Here is a 21,098-nt window from a genome sequence, read left to right as displayed (position 1 = left end):
AGTATGGAAAGAGCCCAAATGTCCATCAATAGATGAATGGATAAAGAAGATGTAGTATGTATGTGTGTGTGTGTATGTGTGTGTGTATGTATGTATGTATAGGTGATGGGAGTATTACTCGGCAATCAAAAAGAATGAAATCCTGCCATTTGCAACAAAGTGGATGGAACCAGAGTGTATTATGCCAAGGAAAATTAGAGAAAGACAAGTATCATATGGCTTCACTCATACGTGGAATTTAAGATACAAAACATGAACATAAGGGAAGGGAAGAAAAAAGAATATAAAAGCAAGGAGTGGAACAAAACATAAGAGACTCTTCTAAAAAAATTTTTTTAATATTTATTATGAGAAAGAGAAAGAGAGAGAGAGAGAAAGCGAGCTCAAGCAGGGGAGGGGCAGAGAGAGAGGGAGGCACAGAATCCAAAGCAGGCTCCAGGCTCTGAGCTGTCAGCACAGAGCCTGATGTGGGGCTCGAACTCACGAACTTCAAGATCATGAGCTGAGCCAAAGTTGGATGCTTAACCGACTGAACCACTCAGGCACCCTAAGAGACTCTTAAATACAGAGAACTGAGGGTTGCTGGAGGGTTTGTGGGTGGGGGGAAGGGTTAAATGGGAAAGGGGCATTAAGGAGGACACTTGTTGGGATGAGCACTTGGGTGTTACACGTTGGGGATGAATCACTGGATTCTACTGCTGAAATCATTATTGTACTACATGTTAACTAACTTGGGTGTAAATTAAAAAATAAATAAAAATTAAGGAAAAAAAGAAAAAATATTAGAGAGGAGAAAAAAGGAAGAGGGGAAAAAGAGGAAGAGGAAAGAAGAGAGAAGGAGAGAAGAGGGGGAGAGTGAGAGAGAGAGAAGGGAAGGGGGAGAGACACAGAAAGAGATGGGAAGAGATGGGGCTGGCAGAGAATGAGAGGAGGGAAGTCTAGCCATCTGTAAGGACCAAAACTTTACTGTAAGAGTAAAGAGATTTAGTATCAACTCACAGACTTATCACGTTGGGTCTTATCATAATTCTATTGTCAAGATGGATGATGTAAGCTAAAATATTCTTTATTTATTTACATTATTTCATCAAATGTAAAATGCCATTAATTGTAATTCACACTATTTTATGTACCCCTGAGAAAGATAACAGGTTACCAATTAAACTATGACAAAGTATTAATTTTAAAATGCATCTCAATTTCAGAGATAATAAAAAGTGAAAACAGTAATAGAACCTATGAAATATGGTATTTTGAAGTTCAAGATACATCATGACATGCAAGGAGGTATTGTAGAGTACAACACCAAAAATAAGGCTATGCTTTAATGGCAGAGGTGGTATGTTGCTAGTACACAGCCTCAAGTAACAAGTGTAAAACCCTAAGTTGTAGCAGCTAACATTTACTGAGCAATGAACACATGAAAAGTGCTTAAAACAGTACACAGCACATAAAACTCATCTAATCCTCAAAGGAACTCTAGGAAATAGACATCATTATCACCATCCCCTCTTTGTAAAGGAAGAAACTGAGGCACACAGTTTAAGGAACTTGCTGAATGTCACACAATTAGTACTGAAACCACTCCATTCTCCTAAAACATCTACATTACTCTAGTTCCTAAAAAATGCAATTAAAGGAGGCTTTTGCAAAATCAACAGTAACCACAAACAAAATGTCTTCAGTTTTCAAAAATGTGTGGTTTGAATGTCACACTTCACATGTCACTGCAAAGATAAGGTTAGCTTAGTCTAAACCAAGGGCTGGCAGGGGTGCTTGGGTGGCTCAGTTGGTTAAGCGTCCGACTTCGGCTCAGGTCATGATCTCACGGTCCGTGGGTTCGAGCCCCGCGTCGGGCTCTGTGCTGACAGCTCAGAGCCTGGAGCCTGTTTCAGATTCTATGTCTCCCTCTTTCTCTGACCCTCCCCTGTTCATGCTCTCTCTCTGTCTCAAAAATAAATAAATGTTAAAAAAAAAAATTTTTTTTTAAACCAAGGGCTGGCAGACTATGACCCATGGGCCAAAAATGACCTGACATCTTTTCTGTAAATAATGTTTTACTGGAACATTTACTGTGGAACAAAGCCACACTCCTTCATTTACATGGTGATTATGGCTTTTTTGTTTTGAGAGAGAGAGAGCACGCTCGAGAGTGCTCTAGCAGGGGAGGGAGAGAAAGAGGGAGGGAGGGAGAAAATCTTAAGTGGGCTCAACACTCAGCAAGGAGCCTGACACAGGGCTCAATCCCATGACAATGGAATCATGACCTGAGCCAAAATCAAGAGTTGGTCACTCAACCACATAGGCACCCCCCTTTTTTTCACTATAACAGCAGAAATGAGTAGATGCAACAGAAATCATATAGCCTAAAATACTTACTATCCTATCCTTTACAGGAAAATTTTGCCTATTCTTCATTCTCAATGTTTCTATACACCGAACTTTTCATTATTCAAAGATGGGGCATAAATATTCCTTAAACTAAGATCTGGTATAAATAAAAATAAGCAGTCATTGTATCAATAGTAAAACTAGGTATTAATGAAGGAGGAATGACTGTTTCTTTCACTCAAATACTGAGATGAAAACTGTCAATTCTGATCCAGTGACTAGAAGAGAATACCAAATAAAGTCCTTCATCTTAATGAACTTTAATTCCATGTTAGTATTTGTGTTTTTCAGGTTTTTACCACTGTATTTCTGAACTCCAACCTACTCTACATGCCCCTGAGCATTAGTAGACCACCTCACAGAATTCTGCTGTGAATCTCATTAGCTATAATCAGAATGTCCTTTATCCTTCAGGAATAACTGTAAAAATATTTAAAGTATTTAAAGTAATATTTAAAGTAAAAAGTATTCATTAAAAATGACATACTTTGGGGCACCTGGGTGGCTCAGTCGGTTGAGCATCCGACTTCAGCTCAGGTCATGATCAGTTTGTGAGTTCAAGCCCCATGTCGGGCTCTGTGCTGACAGCTTTGAACCTGGAGCCTGCTTGGGATTCTGTGTCTCCCTTTCTCTCTGCCCCTCCCCCACTCACACTCTGTCTCTCTCTCTCTCTCTCAAAAATAAACATGCTTTAATGAACCATAATAGTTACAGTACTGTTAATTTGGATTAAACCTGCAAATTTGATTTAACCTCTAAAGCTTAAAATATATCCCTCAACAAATGTGTGACAAAAAATCAATCTTTAATCAAAGGAAAAAGACAAAGACAACATTGTAGTACCTTTGGTACTGCAGCTTGGAAAACAAAGTCTGTCATGTCCAGCTCTGTGCTGTTGGAGGCCTGTATCGTTATCACTGTGACACTAGGGTTGGTATTTGACCGTTCAAAGGTGAATTCTATCTTCAAGCCATTCTTACTGTATGCTGTGATGGAGGGGATGCCTGGAAAGCACGGGAAGATCAGTCTAACTGCAGTCAGCTTAAGGCTTGCAGAATTATTTTCTTCTTCAAGAACCACCTCTCACTGATGGTGATACCAGTAACCATACCTGTAGTGATGTCATTGAAGAGAGGCTGTGATGAAAGCCCATCCAATAAGAAAGGAGGCTGGGATATCTGTGGGACTGAGGCAGGAGCAGGAGTAGCAGCCGGAGCACCTAAATGAAGCGTTCCAATGGTAAGTCAATCTTAGCCAGCATGACAAAGCTCACCAAAAAAATACAGGAGAAAATTATTGGATCTCAGATTAAGAGAAGGATTCTTTTTAAACAAGATGCAAAAAGCATAAACCATAAGAAGAAAGAACTAAACATTCAAATACTTTAAAAAGAGTAACTCTTATTTAAAAATACTAAAATAAAATAGAGAGACCACAGGCAGGAGAAAAATGTTTGCTACAAAACAGCAAATGGATGTGTATACAGACCTATAAGGATTTTCTACAAATTGGTAAGAAAACAAGGTAACTCAATTTAAAAGTGGTAAGCACCTATACAGGACGTCTGGGTGGCTCAGTCGGGTGAACATCTGACTCTTGATTACGGCCCAGGTCATGATCCCAGGGTTGTGGGGATGAGCCCTGCATTGGGCTCCGCACTGAGCGTGGAGCCTGCTTAAGATGCATATTCTGTCTCTCTGCCTCTCTCTCCCCGCCATGCCCCTCTACCCCCTCTCCCCTGCTCACACTCTAAAATGAAATTTTAAAAAAGAGTGGTTAAGAGATATAAACAAGCAATTTGCAGAAGAGGGAACCTGAATGAAAAGAAAATCATATGTAAAGAGATACTCAACATTACCAGTAATGAGGAATACAAAGTTTAAAACCACAATGAGATACTATTTCACATCCAACAGAATGGTGAAAATTTCAGTGTCTGATAATACCAGATACTGGTAAGAATAAGGAGCAATGGGGACTTCTAATCTCTGCCATAGAGATGTAAAACGGTACAAACTGGAGAACAATTTGGCAACAGGAGAGCTGAACATGATTATACCTCTAAATTTCCTCAACATCAGGGTATCTGGGTGTTTCAGTTGGTTAAGCATCCGGCTCTTAGTTGCAGCTCAGGTCATGATCTCACAGTTCATGGGTTCAAGCCCAGCATCAGGCTCTACATGGACAGCACAGCATCTGCTTGGGGTTCTCTGCCCCTCTCTCTCTGCCCCTCCCCTACTCACACGCTAGTACTCTCTCTCTCAAGAATGAATAAATTTTAAAAAATTTTAAAAATTAAGTTCTTTGACCTCAAAACTATTGAAATTTTAGGCTAATTGTTTGCTGTGGGGGCTTTGTGCCTTGTAGGATATTTACCAGCGCCCCTGACTTCTACCCATTAAATGACAGTAGCATCCTCCCAGTTGTGACCATCAAAAATATCTCTAGGGGCTCCTGGGTGGCGCAGTCGGTTGAGCGTCCGACTTCAGCCAGGTCACGATCTCGCGGTCCATGAGTTCGAGCCCCGCGTCAGGCTCTGGGCTGATGGCTCGGAGCCTGGAGCCTGTTTCCCATTCTGTGTCTCCCTCTCTCTCTGCCCCTCCCCCATTCATGCTCTGTCTCTCTCTGTCCCAAAAATAAATAAAAAACGTTGAAAAAAAAATTAAAAAAAAAAAAAAAATCTCTAGACACTGCCAACCCCTGATGGGCAAAACGGTATTTTCACCATCATAATAATTTAATAATATTTTTATTTTACAAGCTAAGTAGATCAAGACATTTATTAAATTTTATTATTTTTTATTTTTAATTCTTTTTTTTTTTTTTTTTGAGAGTGTGTGTGTATCAGTGGAGGAGGGGCAGAGAGAGAGGGAGGCAGAGGATCCAAAGGGAAGCGAGCTCTGCAATGAGAGCAGAGAGCCCAACACAGGGTTCGAACTCATGAACTGTGAGATCATGATTTGAGTCACCCAGGTGACCCTAAATTTTATAAATGTTAGAATTTTAACACACACATACACACAAACCCTGGGAGGGGTGGTATAAAATGGGTGAAGAAAGTCACCAAATTACCATTTTTATTTGATCCTTCCAAACAAGAACAAGTTGAGGATCATGCAAATGATAGTAATGACCATGAACTGAGAGAAATCAGGAATACAAGAAGACACATAAGAAAACACAGCAAAATAAAGAGTGCCTTTTAGGTGTAAATAGATTTCAAACTACTTATGAAATTAACTGCATATATATATACCTTTTCAAAAAGGATTAACAAAGTGAAGTAAAAGAAGGCTAGAATCTTTTTGTTTTTTAACTTATTATTTGAGAAAGTGTGTGCAGACAAGCACTAACGGGAGGGGCTCAAAACCATGAACCATGAGATCATGACCTGAGCCAAAAATCAAGAGTCAGACTTAAGCTTAACCGACTGAGCCACCCAGGTGCCCCATGAAGCAAACTTTTTTTTTTTTTTTGGGACAGAGACAGAGCATGAACGGGGGAGGGGCAGAGAGAGAGGGAGACACAGAATCGGAAACAGGCTCCAGGCTCCGAGCCATCAGCCCAGAGCCTGACGCGGGGCTCGAACTCACGGACCACGAGATCGTGACCTGGCTGAAGTCGGACGCTCAACCGACTGCGCCACCCAGGCGCCCCTGAAGCAAACTTTTTAATACAATGTTAGACAACCATTTAAAACTATAACTGTGGGGGCGCCTGGGTGGCGCAGTCGGTTAAGCGTCCGACTTCAGCCAGGTCACGATCTCACAGTCCGTGAGTTCGAGCCCCGCGTCAGGCTCTGGGCTGATGGCTCGGAGCCTGGAGCCTGTTTCCGATTCTGTGTCTCCCTCTCTCTCTGTCCCTCCCCCGTTCATGCTCTGTCTCTCTCTGTCCCAAAAATAAATAAACGTTGAAAAAAAAAAAAATTAAAAAAAAATAAATAAATAAAACTATAACTGTGAAGATTATGTACTAACATGGAAATGCTAGTATGTCAATAAGTAAAGTGTATCATCTATACATTGTGGTTTTTTTTTTTCAATGTTTTATTTATTTTTGACAGAGAGAGAGAGAGAGAGAGACAGAGCATGAGCAGGGGAGGGTCAGAGAGAGAGGGAGACACAGAATCCGAAGCAGGCTTCAGGCTCTGAGCCATCAGCACAGAGCCCGATGCGGGGCTCGAACTCACGGACTGCGAGATCATGACCTGAGTCGAAGTCGGACACTCAACCAACTGAGCCACCCAGGCGCCCCTATACATTGTGTTTTAACTAAGGGGTTGTTTTTTCCATATAACCAGTAGAGCTATGGTATCTCAGGATTTGGAATTACTTGTGAATGACTCAAAAGTATATGACAAGTAACACTTTGAAATTTTGTTAAGACATAAAATATAAACCATAAGCTCTGGGAGGATGCTGTTAGGAAAAACCATTTAGCCAGTCTAGATGACCATCCAAAATCTTTATTCTATGGCTATTTTCTATTTGAGGCCATGTATGCAGTAACACGTCATTATACTTGAGACAGCAATTATATGTGGGGCGCCTGGGTGGCTCAGTAGATTAAGCATCTGACTTTGGCTCAAGTCATGATCTCGTGTTGCAGTTCACGTGTTTGAGCCCCACATTGGGTTCTCTGCTGACAGCTCAGAGCCTAGAGGCTGCTTCTGATTCTGTGTCTCCTTCTCTCTCTCTGCCCTTCCCTGGCTTGTGTCCTTCCCCTCTCTCGTTCTCTCTCTTTCAAATAAAACTTAACAACAACAACAAAAAAGACAGGAATTACATGCTACAGTGATACTCTTGGACTCAGAGGTTCATAATATCACCAAATACATCAGCAATTACTAATGTCTACTATATATAAACAAATGTAAGAAAAAAACATTCCCAAATAAAAAGTTAAGTTTGAGTATTATAATTATGGACAATTTTCTCCATCCACTGCTTTATTAAGAGAGAGAGGAAAATAGGTTAACATCTCTCCACTCTCCTTAGTCACTGAAAACTAATCAGGAGTAGAAAGAAGTGTAGGAAAGTGATGTATTACAACAATAACTGAAAGCAGAAGTGACTTGGGATCTATTTCTTTTGTAGCCTGAAAAAGAAAGTCCTTTCTATCTTAGGGGTACCTGGGTGGCTCAGTCGGTTAAGCATCCGACTCTTGATTTTAGCTCAGGTCATGATCCCAGGTTCATGGGTTAGAGCCCCACTTTAGGCTCTGCACTGACAGCACAGAGCCTGCTTGGGATTCTCTTTTCCCCTCTCTCATTGCCTCTCCCCCACTCACGGTCTCTCAAATAATAAAAACAAAAACTTAAAAAGAAAGTCCTTTCTATCTTAAATACAATGGGAGCAATTTATCCTCCCAAAATTAAAAACTGGATTTTAAGGAATTCCTCTGAATTACCTCTAGAACATTAGAATGGTAGCTTCTATCCCAGATATTCTGAAGATTCTATTCCTACTTCTTACTTAGCCTCTCCCATCTTTAATTGATTCATGTGCCAGAAAGTCTATGTTCAGTGCAGTTTTTCCTGAAGGCCTTTATCCCCAGCCAAGCATTAAATAACTCCAGTCTGCTCTCACCTGTAAGGTTGATGTCTCCTAGCAAATCGAGAAGTTCTCCACCAGCAGAAGCTGGTTTGCTTGTAGGTGCAGTTGGAATAACAGGTGTTATGTCATTTCCTCCCAACAAATCCAATAAATCATTGGCCTAAACAAAGAAATAGTATCTCAATTCATGAATCATTTGTCTAATCTGTATCTAAGGCAAAGCTCTTTCAAGACTTAAAAATAAGGAAGAGAACCATCAATCAATCTAGGAACACTGAAGGGAATCAGCTAAGAGATAGGTCATAAAGAACTAACTATAATATCATGAGGATTCCCAGATAAGCAAGTGAAAAGCTACCTGGCTGGTGGGCTGTGGCCCAGAGGGTGGTGGTTTGGTCTCTAGTGGAGCTGGTTCTGTCTCTCCATTTGTCTGCACAATCTCAGTAGGGCCATTTGTGGTCACTTTTTCCATGACAGGCATTCTCTCAAGCAGGGCAGACCTAGAAGAATCTGAAGTGGTTAAATTCTAGGCAGTTAACCTAGATTCCCTACCCAAGAAAATCACTGTTACTATATTGGAGTCAAACATGGACAGCCATCTCCCCTCCCCACCCTGTAACACACACACTAAAATAGAAGGTGGATTACAAGAACACATGACCTAAATTCCTAGCTGGATTAAGGGCAGGCAAGAAACCTTGAATAGACAAACTGTCCACCTAAATCCCAAGAGACTGGGATTTCTCAGTGGTATAGAAATTGGAACGAAAGAAAGGTAAATAAGTAGGTATTAACAATCTCCAATCACGAAGATACTGCATAACACACACGCAACACAAAGTTAAATATATGAGATTCTCTTGAAAAAACACAACTGCCACTTCTTAACCAAATAAAATGGAAAATGAAGCAAACATCTCATACCAAAAGAAGAGAAAGGGAATAATAGAACATGGTTAACTTAAGTGTTTACAGGTAGGCAGAACAGAAAATGGACAAATGGAAGCAGTCAAGCAATTAGGACTAAACAGACTTGTGAAGCCCAGTTAACAAAGCCTGAGGAATGAGTCTCCTTTGTGGATTATCATGACAATTTGCTCAGGATGCTAACAGCCACATGCATTGCTTGGTTTCTTTCACTCACCTCATATGATCATATTTCTTAAAAAGTGCATTATATTCTACTGCCCTCTGCTGGAGTTCCACATCAATGCTGCTTCCATAGATGGAAACCACTTTCTTAATTCGGCTTTGGGATAAAATGACAAACAAATTCAAATACCCAAAAGAAAGTTCATAAACAAGTAGAGTGAATAAACAAACCCGAGTTTTCTGGTTAAAAATCTGAAATACTCGTATTTCCTTAATTCACGCATCTTTTCAAAAACAAAACACCTCTATCTTCTTTATCCAAAACACACCTCAACGTCATCACTTACCACTGTACTTATTCTAACCGTAATGCTAGATTTTGTCTGTTAAATATCCCATACCCTGAAATCTGCAGGAAAAAGTACCCATTATTAATTTGCTACAAAAGAAGTGTGTAATGTTCATTCTCTTCTTTAATAACTTTAAAATAAAAAGGTTTTATCAACAAAAGGGTCACAGCATCAGACTTTTATCAATAAAGGGTTATTACCTGACACCAAATTCTTCTAGCTCACAATTTAAAGAGTTAGTAAAAAAATATATATCATTTCTTCACAGGACCTTACACAAGATCTAAGAGAACTAAGTTTGCCTTAAAAATGCTTGGCTGGAAAACTAGTCCAACTGATTTTATTCAAAATAGTGAAGAGCAGAATTTAAAAATTTAACCACCAAAACCTTCATAATTTTCTTCCTATTCAGACATCTCAAAATATTATAATAAACCCTTATATGGGGAAAGTAACTTCTTACTTTAAAAAGAGAAAAGGCATTAGAAGTCAGATTTTGAAAACATAACTTTTCACCTTCAAAATAATAAATGGTGGGGTGTGGGACTAAAGCAAAGCAGAGTATAGATAAAATAAGGATGAACTACAAATTAATAATTATTACTGTGGATTGACAGGTGTATACAACTCATTTTACTATCCTATTTTCCTATTTTTGCCCCTGCTTGAAATTTTACATAACAAAAAGTTTTTAAAAATTACAAAATAATGGGGCGCCTGGGTGGATCAGTCGGTTAAGCGTCCGACTTCGGCTCAGGTCATGATCTCGCAGTCCGTGAGTTTGAGCCCCGCGTTGGGCTCTGTGCTGACAGCTCGGACCCTGGAGCCTGTTTCAGGTTCTGTGTTTCCCTCTCTCTCTGCCCCTCCCCCGTTCATGCTGTGTCTCTCTCTGTCTCAAAAATAAATAAACGTTAAAAAAAAAATTAAAAAAAAAATTACAAAATAACATGTTCATCCTACTTTTTCTCCATACTCACTTTACAGTACAGGTGAATCTAGTAGAAAGCTTCATAATGGCAGTGAGGGCATAACCTCTCGTCACAGAGGTGGACATATTAGAGATGAGGACACTTTCTAAAATATCCAACACTTCATCTTCTGTTACCTGGAGAGAAAAACAAAACAAACAAACAAACAAACAACAAAAACAAAACAAAACAAAACAAAAAAACGCAGGATGAATCCTAACAGTAAAGATCTAAATCAAATACCAAGTCACAGGATGCCACCATCATTACCAAAACTTTAACACTAACTGTGCTTTGCCAGAGTAACTGTAAAAACTGATCCATCATCAATCAGAAGCACGTAGGAAGGAGGTTTAAAAAAAAAAAAAAGGAAAACACCCAGTGGGTACTGAGAGACATATACAGCTTCAAGAGGTAGAAGTAAAGAAAATAACAAGATAAACAGAGTTCAAGTGTTGTTGCCACAATTTCTCCTAAAGCCAGTTCTTTGATAAGCAAATGCAGACATGGATAGGTCTATTTGTTATCAAGCCAAAGGGTGAAAAGTAGATCTGCAGATGGTTTTAAATCTCATCAGGGCAGCTAAATTCCATCTCAAAAACTGGCAAGTTTCCCAATATAATTCTGGGATTACTTCTTTAAAAGGTTTTCAAGGAATCAACCTCAACTCCTCATTAAACACTATCCTTTTATAAACCAAAACACTATTTTCCTCCCTCCTTAAAGAGTGACAAGGAGTACCTGAATAGGCTCTTCCTCTTCACACTGGCCTGATACAAGAAGATCTCCATATTCACCTATACACCATGCAGCGACTTGTACCAAAGGTTGCTGTCAAAAGAAAGTCACCATTTGTCAAAGGCTTTCAATCCTTGCAAGGATTAATGCAGATCATCTAATCATAAAAGATGAAACCAAGGCACATCTAGAGTGTTAGTAGTAAGAACACACCAGGAACTAATGGGTAATTTCCCCACCAAAGTAGAAAGTACCTACTTGAGAATAATCACCAAGAATTGCTTTGTACAAGCGCTGGACAGTATAGGCATGCATCTCCACACTATTGGTTATTAGCTGGATCAAGTTAGGGACTGCGTCATCACGAACATAGCTTCCTGCCTAAAAGGAAATGCAAACAGTTATCCCTAGAAACACATCATAATGATAAAAAGTGTTGGCTACTGCTTCTATTCAAAGGAGACTACTACAAAACACCCTCCACGATAAAGTTGGTTCCAATTCTCAGGTTCATAAGCAGCTCAAACTTCAAAGTCTTACTTATTCAAATTGCTTACTTCTTATTTAAATGAATATTCTAAGTTTTTCAATTTTACAAAAAATAAAACAAAATGTCCTTTGTCAAAGGAAAAGTAAAATATAAAGGATTAAAATTTCAAGAAAGACCTTTTCTACTCAAAACAGATTAAGCCTAAGATTTCAAAAATTTAAGTAGAATATTCACTGCAAACTTAATTACAACCACCTCTGCCTTCTCACAACTCCCCAGTACAGTTAAAATCACACAGGCTACCTATAGCAGCCACATCACTCTGGGGGAAGGAGACGGGGGTGTATATCAGAGGTCCAAAAGGGCAGCATGTGAAATAAGAATTAAATAAATAGTACTCTTTTTAAAACTTCGATTTAAAACATCACACTGTCCTTTAAAAACTAGAATTTATAAACATTATAGAACCATCAGTCACACAAATGGGAAGTATTTTGTACTTAATCATCCACACTTTAAAAACAAAAATAAACCTGGTCTCTTTAATATTCTCTTGACTAGTGGAATCTGAAATAGTATTTGCAACCATGAAACAAAGTAAAGCTATTTAACACCAACAAAGAAGCTAAATCTCATCCTTGTCAGAGCATTATAACAAGGCTGTACAGGACATAAAAACAGTGGAACCTGTGCCTATCAGCCCACCTTGATCAAGCTCCCATTACTAGACAGAGCAGCAGATCTGATTTACGAGACCAGGAAAAGGAAAAGGAAACAGAGAGAAAGAGAGAAAGAAAGAGGGAGCTTTTTAAGAGTGAGACCAGGAAAAGGAAACAGAAAGAAAGAAAAAGAAAGAAAGAAAGAAAGAAAGAAAGAAAGAAAGAAAGAAAGAAAAGGAAACAAACCCAGGTGATTGGGATACCCCTCACTCTTGTTAAAAAACACAAAGACTCAGAGAGAAGTTTGGAAAAAAGGTCAAAATGCTAAAGACAGAAGCTAAAGAACAGGTAATTTGTTTCATTCTTCCCAAATGGGAGAAAGCAGAGTGTTGTTTATTTATTTAATTATTATTATTTTAAATAGTTTTCACACCCAGTGTGGAGACCAATGAGGGGCTTGAACTCATGACCCTGTGATCAAGACCTGAGCTAAGGACAAGAGTCAGACGCTTAACTGACTGAGCCACCCAGGCACCAGAAAGCAGAGTGTTTTAAATAACAGAAAGCATCAACATGATCTAAATGACATTTACAGCCCAATTTATCCAACAGCAAAATACACATTCTTCTCAAGGTCAAATGGAACATTCATCAAGACAAACCACATTCTGGGCCATAAAAAACATCTCAAATCTAAAAGAACTAAAATCATACAGGATTTAACTAGAAATCAGTAACAGATAAGAAATCCCCAAATATTCAGAAATTAAATTAAATAACACATAGATCAAAGAAAACTATAGACCACTATCTCTATGAATATAGATGCAAAAATCCTAAAAAGTGTATTAGCAAATCAAATAGAACAATGTATAAAAAGAACTATACACCACGACTGTGTGGGATTTATTCCAGGTATGGAAGGTTAGTTCAACATTCAAAAATCAATTAATGTAATCCAGCACATCAACAGGTTAAAGAAGAAAAACTGTAGGACACAATAAGATTATATAACTGGAAAAATGAAAAGTAGGAGCATTAAAAAGAATGGCTTTGATTTTGACAACATTTTTCCTCAGAAGCTCTTTTTTCTCTTCTTTTGATCCTTATAAAAAAACCCAAAATGCATCCTGATTTGTATCTTTTGTTAAAATATAATTCCCCTGGGGCGCCTGGGTGGCTCAGTCAGTTAAGCGTCCGACTTCGGCTCAGGTCATGATCTCGTGGTCTGTGGGTTCAAGCCCCACGCTGGGCTCTGTGCTGACTGCTCAGAGTCTGGAGCCTGTTTCAGATTCTGTGTCTCCCTCTCTCTCTGACCCTCCCCCGTTCATGCTCTGTCTCTCTCTGTCTCAAAAATAAATAAACGTTAAAAAAAAATTAAAAAAAAATATATATATAATTCCCCTGTTATTAAGTTCACGTATTAACCTTTTACAAAGTTAATTCATTGCAAGTAAACTAGAAAACTACTGTGTCACAGACAGAATTCCACAACAACAAATACACATACACACATCACAATTTTAATGATATCATTCCTTCCTACAGATGTTTCATAATTTCCTTAACCAATGCCTATTTGGAGACTTATACTTATTTCCAACATTCCCCCATTATAAACAAGATTGGGATGAACACCTTTGTATATACATTTCTGTATACTTGCCCTTTTATTTTTCTAAGATAAATTCTTAAGAAAAGAACTAATGAGTTAAAAGGTACAAACTAAGACTTTTGCTATAGGCTACCGAAGTTTACTCCAGAAAGCACCATTTTATATCCAATATGAAGTGGAGACTACACCACCTATTTCTCTTTCCTAACACTAGGAAGTAGGTTAAAAAGTATGACAAGTGAAAAATGATACCCCACTTGTAATTTTACTTACTATTTATTTATTAACAATGGTATTTTTCAATGTTAACTAGCCATTTCTTTCTTTTGTGAAATATCTGTTCAAATGCCAATTTCTCCATTACAGTATTTGATTTTTCCTATTAACTGTAAATTATTTATAAAGATATTACCACGCTGTCATATGGTATAGTGTTTTTCCCCTAGTTGTCATTTGTTTCAGCTTTGTAGATTCTTTTCCCTTTTGCTATGAAAGTTTCAAATTTTGATGGGACAAAATGTGTAAAAGTTTCCCTTAATGGTATCTACTTCGGTGACAATTAGACATAGATACTTGTGTTTTCTTTATACACCACTACACTTCCATTTTGACTGTTAAAAAAGAATATCTTACAAAACCATACTTTTAAATCCATAATAAATTTATAGTCATGCAAAAGCTTCCAATGGCTTCCTATCATATTAAAAACAAAAATTCCCAACTCCTATGAGGCCCTATATAATGGAGCCCCTGTATCAATCCTACCATTCTCTGCCTCTCATGCTACCTACTGGCTTCACTTGCCTTCTTGTTGCTCTCCAAGCAGGCCACACTTGTTGCTACTTAAGGGCTTTGCAACACTTGCTGTTCCCCCAAATCTTTGCACGGCTCCTCATTTCATCAAGCTCTCTCCTCAACTGTTACCTCCTGTGAGCGACCTGTGTGGACTACTCTACCTAAAAGACTTGGCCCTTTGCCCCACCTTCCATTCTTTGCTGCTGTCGCTGGAGTCCTTCACGCTGCTTCAGTCAGCTTCACTATTGTTCGTAGTAGTTTTTCCTGCCTAACTGGATAGTACATATTTCTCCACGGAGTTCCTATCTCCCCCACTAGAACTAAAATGTAAGCTTTGTGAGAACAAAGGCTTTGTCTGCCTCATCCAGCACTTAGTATATGTTGACTAAAAAAAAAAAACAAAAACAAAAGCTACTTACCGTTGTCAGAACACGCATAATTGTGTCTATATGCCACCGTTTGGAAGGTGCGTACCTGAGAAAATAATGGCACCAGATAAAAACATTGGAACCTGTGAAGTATACTGTGCTCGGCGACTTTCAAAAATCCTGTGCTACAGACTTTTTAGGCTTACTGGTGAAGTGATTATTTTTGACATATTTCATCTTCAAATCTAGCAGCTACCTCCATTTCAAAGGGTAATGAAATGGGGCAAAGTCAAATTTAGATGTTTCACATAATAATTGCAATAGGAGTTGCTGAACTGAGAAATGGGACTCCAACTCAGTTTTTCAGAAAACAAATCATAAAGACAAAGCAGGAAGACAAAGAAAAAGAAGAAAAGGGACTGTTCCCAGACCCAGGCAACACCAGGACTAGAAACTCATTCCCTTAAAATCACAGTGCAGAGAGGAGAAATAACCACACTACCAAAACTGAGGTACTTCTTCCTAAGAGTTTTACACAGAACAATTCAATGCTGTAATTTTTCTATTCTCTACCAAAAAAAAAATCCAAACACTTTTGTATTCTCTTCTTCACAGACGAGAAGTTAAAAAATAGATATACAAAGAGATTTTATAAAAGTAGGATTCTTTTTGGTCTTAGCATACTTAAATACTGGTTAGAATGGCCTTCTAACGAAGCAAATTTCTTTCTTTTCTTTCTTTATTTTTTAAATGAAGCAAATTTATAATTGGGAGCCTGAAATAAACATTATATGTTTTAAACAGGTTTACAATATTTTTTCCATGTTTTAAAGATGCTTTCAAAAAGTTCCAAGCATCTTTTACCAATAAATGTAAAAATTAAGTCTTACTTTTCTGCAGCAAGAAAGATTCCAGATGCACAGTCTGCTTTAAATTCTGGCTCACATGAATCCAGAAAATAAAGTAATTCCTTCATCATGCCTCGGATATTATTCCCATTTACCAGGGCAAAACTCAATTCCATTGCACGCCTTGCAGAGGGGGGGAAAAAAAAGTTATGATATTTATAGTGGGAATGAAACAAAAACCCAGATGTGTTGTTTCTGAACACTGGCAGATGGGTTCTATGCCCTTGCACGATTTTGTGATCCCAATCTTCATACATACATGATAGCCAAAGTTATCAAAGTTACTTTTAACATTCTGAATTTTCATTCAACACTTTTCTTTACAAAGCTCCAAGAGACACACTACTTGTCACCAAAAATGCAGTTTGGGTTCCAAAGTCTATTCTATGCATCTGAACTTTTGAACACTCAAAAGGCTAAACAAGAGAAGTAACAAAATGATTACCCAATGAGAATACCTCTTTGCATTATTTCTTAAAAATGTGATAAAGTCACCATATTCTCTTTATTACATCCACTTCTGTCCAAAAATGATGTAACAGTTTACATCAAAAGATATATAAGAAAATTAGAGTAAAAACACACCATAGGACATTATGGTAAGTGAGATAAGTCAGAGAAAGACAAATATTGTATGGTATCACTTCCATCTGGAAGGTAAAAAAGCCAAAAGCATAGAAACAGACTAGAATGGTGGTTACCAGGGTCTCGAGGGTGGGGGGAAAGGATGGAGATGTTGGTCAAAGGATACAAACCTCAATTATAAAATGAGTAAGTTCTGGAGATCTAATGTGCAGCATGATGACTACAGTTAATAATAATAGCGTATTATATAATTGAAAGTTGCTAAGAGAGTAGATCTTAAATATTCTTATCACAAAAAAGAAAAGGTAAGTATGTTAACTAAGCTCCAGGGGTAACTATTTTACAACACATAAGTATACTAATTCAATGCACCTTACACTTACACAATGTTTATATTAATTTTATCTCAATAAAGCTGGGCAGGGAAAATGAAACAATGAGGGCCATGAAAAGGAAAAAGGGGCGCGTACCATGAGAGCAAATAAGAGTTTCTGGAACTGCGTTATCAAATCTAGCAATCAAAGGAAAACCAAAATGTTTAACATAGATTACTGCATGAATCTTTTCGTATTTGGTCAATAATTTCAAACATAGTATATAATTTGACTTTTAAAATACCAATTTAATAAGTATAAAATACTTTTATCTTGGCTAATCTATAAACAACGTTCAATCTTTACAGAAATCCACTAATAGTTAATTCTTAGATGGTGCTTAAGTCCTTTACATATAATAATCCAATTAGTCCTGCATAACCTTTGTAGTGGGTGCTCTTGTATTTGCATTTTACATATGGGACAACTGAGGCAGAGAAAGTTTAAATAACTACCATCAAGTTTAATAAGAACATAGTCAGGATTTTAAATGAGGCATTCAGGCTTCAGAGTCTGAACTTCTACTGTTAAATACCCTGTCAAAGAGACAGGGATTTTACGTTTGATATGCAAAGCCCTGTCATGAGTAATAGAGAAATAACACAATAGGAGTCAGAAGGTCTGATTTCTATTCCCAGGTCTGCCCTGTCCAACACATAGGTTTAGAGGAAATCATTTGATTCTTTTGGGACTGTATTTTAGCTAATCTGTTAACTGGGGATAGAAGTTAAGTTAATTGTCTAGTCTGTCTCACTGGCTCACTCTGAGAACCAACTGAGAGGGTGCTTATACATTCTGTGGAAAGCACACGCATAAAAAAAATCCTGGGTTGGGGCACCTGAGTAGCTCAGTTGGTTACGGGTCTGTCTTTGACCCAAGTCATGATCTCATGGTTCGTGGGTTCGAGCCCCATGTCGGGCTCTGTGCTGACAGCTCGGAGCCTGGAGCCTGCTTCGAATTGTGTGTCTCCCTCTCCCTCTGCCCCTCCTCTGCTCACGCTCTGTCTCTCTCACTAAGAAGCAAATAAACATTCAAAAAAATAAAAATAAAATAAAATAAAAAATCCTGGGGCACCTGGCTGGCTCAGGTGGTAGAACATACAACTCTTGATCTCAGGGTTGTAGGTTTGAGCCCTACATTGGATGAAGAGATTACTTAAAAACAAAATCTTTAAAAAAAAAATTTTTTTTTTTAGGGGTGCCTGGGTGGCTCAGTCGGTTAAGCGTCCGACTTTGGCTCAGGTCATGATTTCACGGTTTGTGAGTTACAGCCCTGCATTGGGCTCTATGCTGACAGCTCCCCCTTTCTCTGCCCCTCCCCCGCTTGTACTCTGTGTCTCTATGTCTCTCAAAAACGAATAAATGTAAAAAAAACTTTTTTTTAATTTTAATTAAAATTTTTTAATTTTTTTAATTAAAAAAATTTTTTTAATTTTTTTAATTAAAAAAAATCCTGTGCAAAGCACTAGGTGAGTTATTGTTGCTGAGTTTAGGTTGTATCTTTAGATTGCCCATGTACTTAGCATATGCTCTCTGCAAATAAAGGAACTCAGTATGAATAGATATTTGTTAAATGAATGGTTTCAGAGATCATTTCAAATCTCATTTATTCTGATTTTGAACATACAACCAAAAGTTCACTGAGGCCAACTAAAATTAGATGTTACAAACATCTTCACTTCTTACAATAGGATAATCAGTAGAGTCAGTCTGTCGAGGAAAAGAATTGATGCCTTTGCAAAGTGCTATCTGCTGCCTAACAGTCATTCCTAGATGTGCTGTTCTAAAAAAACACAGCTGCCTCTAGTATCTTGGGGCAGAAGTACTGTGAGAAAATGTGTGCTGTCAGCAATATGAGTTTCAGCATTGTGATAAATCACTTAGCCGATGGATCACTCCGTATTTTCATCCTCCAGCACACAGAGCGCAGTACCTCTGTTAAGCAGACTTTCGTCCAGCTTACCTGTACCTGTTTATTTATCAAAGAACCAAGGACAACTTCAGTGTGCACATTAGTATTCCTTATTGGCCTCCTTCACTGACCTAACCTTCTCCCTACCAATCCTTTCTTAAAAAGGATTTACTCAGCAGGGAGTTCATCTGTGCAAATAAGGAGTAAATAAGCAAATGTCAACATTCTCACTCTCAAAACCATTACAAAGTTATCAAGTGGGGGCTGGGGCAGAGAACCATCAACAATCTATTACCGTTTTATTGAGACATCCAAATCTTTTAAACAGTCCACAATTGTGCTTCTGTGCCTCTGTACTGCATTATGATCTGTCTGCACAGTCTTCAACAAAGATGTCAAAGCTACGTATCTGTATGAAACAAAGTTGCAGAAGACAAATTAAAATGTAAAAGTCGGGATAGTTCTTCTCTAAAATAATGACAAAGAAGACATCTAATGACTAAATATTTTTAAATATTTAAAAGACAAGACAGAGTTAGTGAGTATAATGGTATTATTTTAAAGGTGTAAAAGACACTATAATCTTAAGTAGTGGTAACCAGGAAAATTCAGACTTGCATTCATGGTCAAGTCCATTTAAACTTCTAAAAGTGACTAATTCCATCCTTTTAATTCTTCCAAATAGTACAACAAAATAAGCATATATTATGTCTTTCCTTAGACCCAAAATGCAAGAGGATATTATTTCAATTTACCATTTATATTTTCTTGCTTTTGATACTGGTACCAAAACTGCCCCTATAAAGCCTTCACTTTTAAGGTTTAAGTATCTGAGGGGTGCCTGGGTGGTGCAGTCGGTTAAGCGTCCGACTCTTGGTGTTGGCTCAAGTCATGACCTCACAGTTTGTAGGTTTGAGCTCCACATTAGGTGCTGTGCTAATGTTGTGGAGCCTGCTTGGGATTCTGTCTCTCCTTCTCTCTGCCCCTCCCCATCTTGTGTGCGCACACTAAATAAATAAATAAATAAACTTTAAAAAAAAAACTATTCAAGTATTTGAAAATTCTTTTGGGGGGGTGCCTGGGTGGCTCAGTTGGTTAAGCATCCAACTCTTCATTTCGGCTCAGGTCATGATTTCATAGTTTGTGGGACAGAGCCCTACCACTGGGCTCCGTGCTGACAGCAGGGAGCCTGCTTGGGATTCTCTCTCCTCTCTGTCTGCCCCTGCCCCTGCTTGTGATCTCTCTCTTTCTTTCAAAATAAATAAATGAACACTTGAAAAAAAAATAAATAAATAAAAATTCTTTTGGAAGGAGGAGATAATTCAGGTGTTATTTACATATTTTTAAATGCTCAACATAAGAAATTTTTTTTCCTGATTAAAACAGGAAAAAGGGCAAGCAGGATACACTACACAAAGGAATATAACAAAATAAAATACCAATAAATTGATCTACCTAAAAAAATTAGCTAGAGTTCACACATTCCAGGTTTGCTACACAAAATGTTATTTTTCTTCTTAATTTGGAGTAGAGGTCAGCAAATCACAGCCTCTACCTACAAGACTCTAGCCTTCTGCTGTGTGGTTTTATAAATGAATTTTTAATGGAATATAGCCACACTCATCATTTACATAGTCTGTGTGCTTTCATACCAAGAGGCAGAGTTGAGTAGCTGCCACAGAGACTCTAAGGCCCACAGAGCCTAAAATATTGACCATCTGCTCCTTCACAGAAAGTCTGCTGACTTCTAATGCTAACAGTGTAAACAAAAGTAAATTTAGTCATGAGGTAAATCCTCATATTCTTTACAAAACAGTAGTCTTAAGATCAGGCTAAAAATAAAAATCCTGAGTTGAAGTTCTAGATAAGTCATTCAATCCATGTGCAATTTTGAGCAAAGTCACTCTTGAAAACACTGAGTTTATAAAACCAAAGTACAAGATATTTTTCAGTTGACTTACCTAATATTCTTATCATTGTTCAATAAGAAACGACCCAGGATGTTTATGGCTAGGACCTACAGAGAAACAGCACTGGTTAAAAATGGAAGAAAACAAAATATTTGTATCATTTAAGGATCATCTCCTGGCCTCTGATGGTGCAAGCAATTTAAAGGTGGTAGTTGGTATTTCTACAGATTGCTAGCAAAACACAAAAACAAAACAAAAATCTGAAGGCAAACTCTTAAAATCATATTCTATTTCAACAGTAATTGCTGAAAGATTATATTTTAAAATTATATTGTTAGTGGGAGAATAATATTGGTACAGACTCACTGGTGAAAAATCTGGCGCTATAT

The 21,098-nt window shown here is 37.9% G+C and overlaps 1 protein-coding gene, 1 long non-coding RNA gene and 1 other non-coding gene across 3 annotated transcripts in view; 1 reads left to right on the top strand and 2 right to left on the bottom strand.

The window, feature by feature from the left end:
• Positions 1–21,098, bottom strand: part of AP1G1 (adaptor related protein complex 1 subunit gamma 1) — an 80,046-nt gene that overhangs the window by 6,997 nt on the left and 51,951 nt on the right. Inside the window, exons 10-21 of the mRNA XM_049622529.1 lie at positions 20,761–20,816; positions 19,095–19,208; positions 15,912–16,052; positions 15,073–15,127; positions 11,353–11,475; positions 11,098–11,187; positions 10,366–10,493; positions 9,091–9,195; positions 8,305–8,446; positions 7,980–8,106; positions 3,503–3,610; positions 3,235–3,395 (exon numbers count right to left, since the gene is read on the bottom strand). Of these exons, the coding sequence (XP_049478486.1) occupies positions 3,235–3,395; positions 3,503–3,610; positions 7,980–8,106; positions 8,305–8,446; positions 9,091–9,195; positions 10,366–10,493; positions 11,098–11,187; positions 11,353–11,475; positions 15,073–15,127; positions 15,912–16,052; positions 19,095–19,208; positions 20,761–20,816 (1,350 nt within the window). The remainder of the gene's footprint in view (positions 1–3,234; positions 3,396–3,502; positions 3,611–7,979; positions 8,107–8,304; positions 8,447–9,090; positions 9,196–10,365; positions 10,494–11,097; positions 11,188–11,352; positions 11,476–15,072; positions 15,128–15,911; positions 16,053–19,094; positions 19,209–20,760; positions 20,817–21,098) is intronic.
• LOC125916380 (uncharacterized) lies at positions 3,563–11,150 on the top strand. Its single transcript, XR_007455894.1, has 2 exons — positions 3,563–3,630; positions 11,083–11,150. It is a non-coding gene; the product is annotated as an uncharacterized LOC125916380 (long non-coding RNA).
• Positions 18,724–18,809, bottom strand: LOC125916682 (small nucleolar RNA SNORD71). Its single transcript, XR_007456008.1, has one exon. It is a non-coding gene; the product is annotated as a small nucleolar RNA SNORD71 (small nucleolar RNA).

This window comes from Panthera uncia (assembly GCF_023721935.1).
Source record: "Panthera uncia isolate 11264 chromosome E2 unlocalized genomic scaffold, Puncia_PCG_1.0 HiC_scaffold_20, whole genome shotgun sequence".
Lineage (NCBI taxonomy): Eukaryota > Metazoa > Chordata > Mammalia > Carnivora > Felidae > Panthera > Panthera uncia.
The sequence above is the reverse complement of the archived record's forward strand: the minus strand, read 5'-3'. Positions and strand labels throughout refer to the sequence as shown.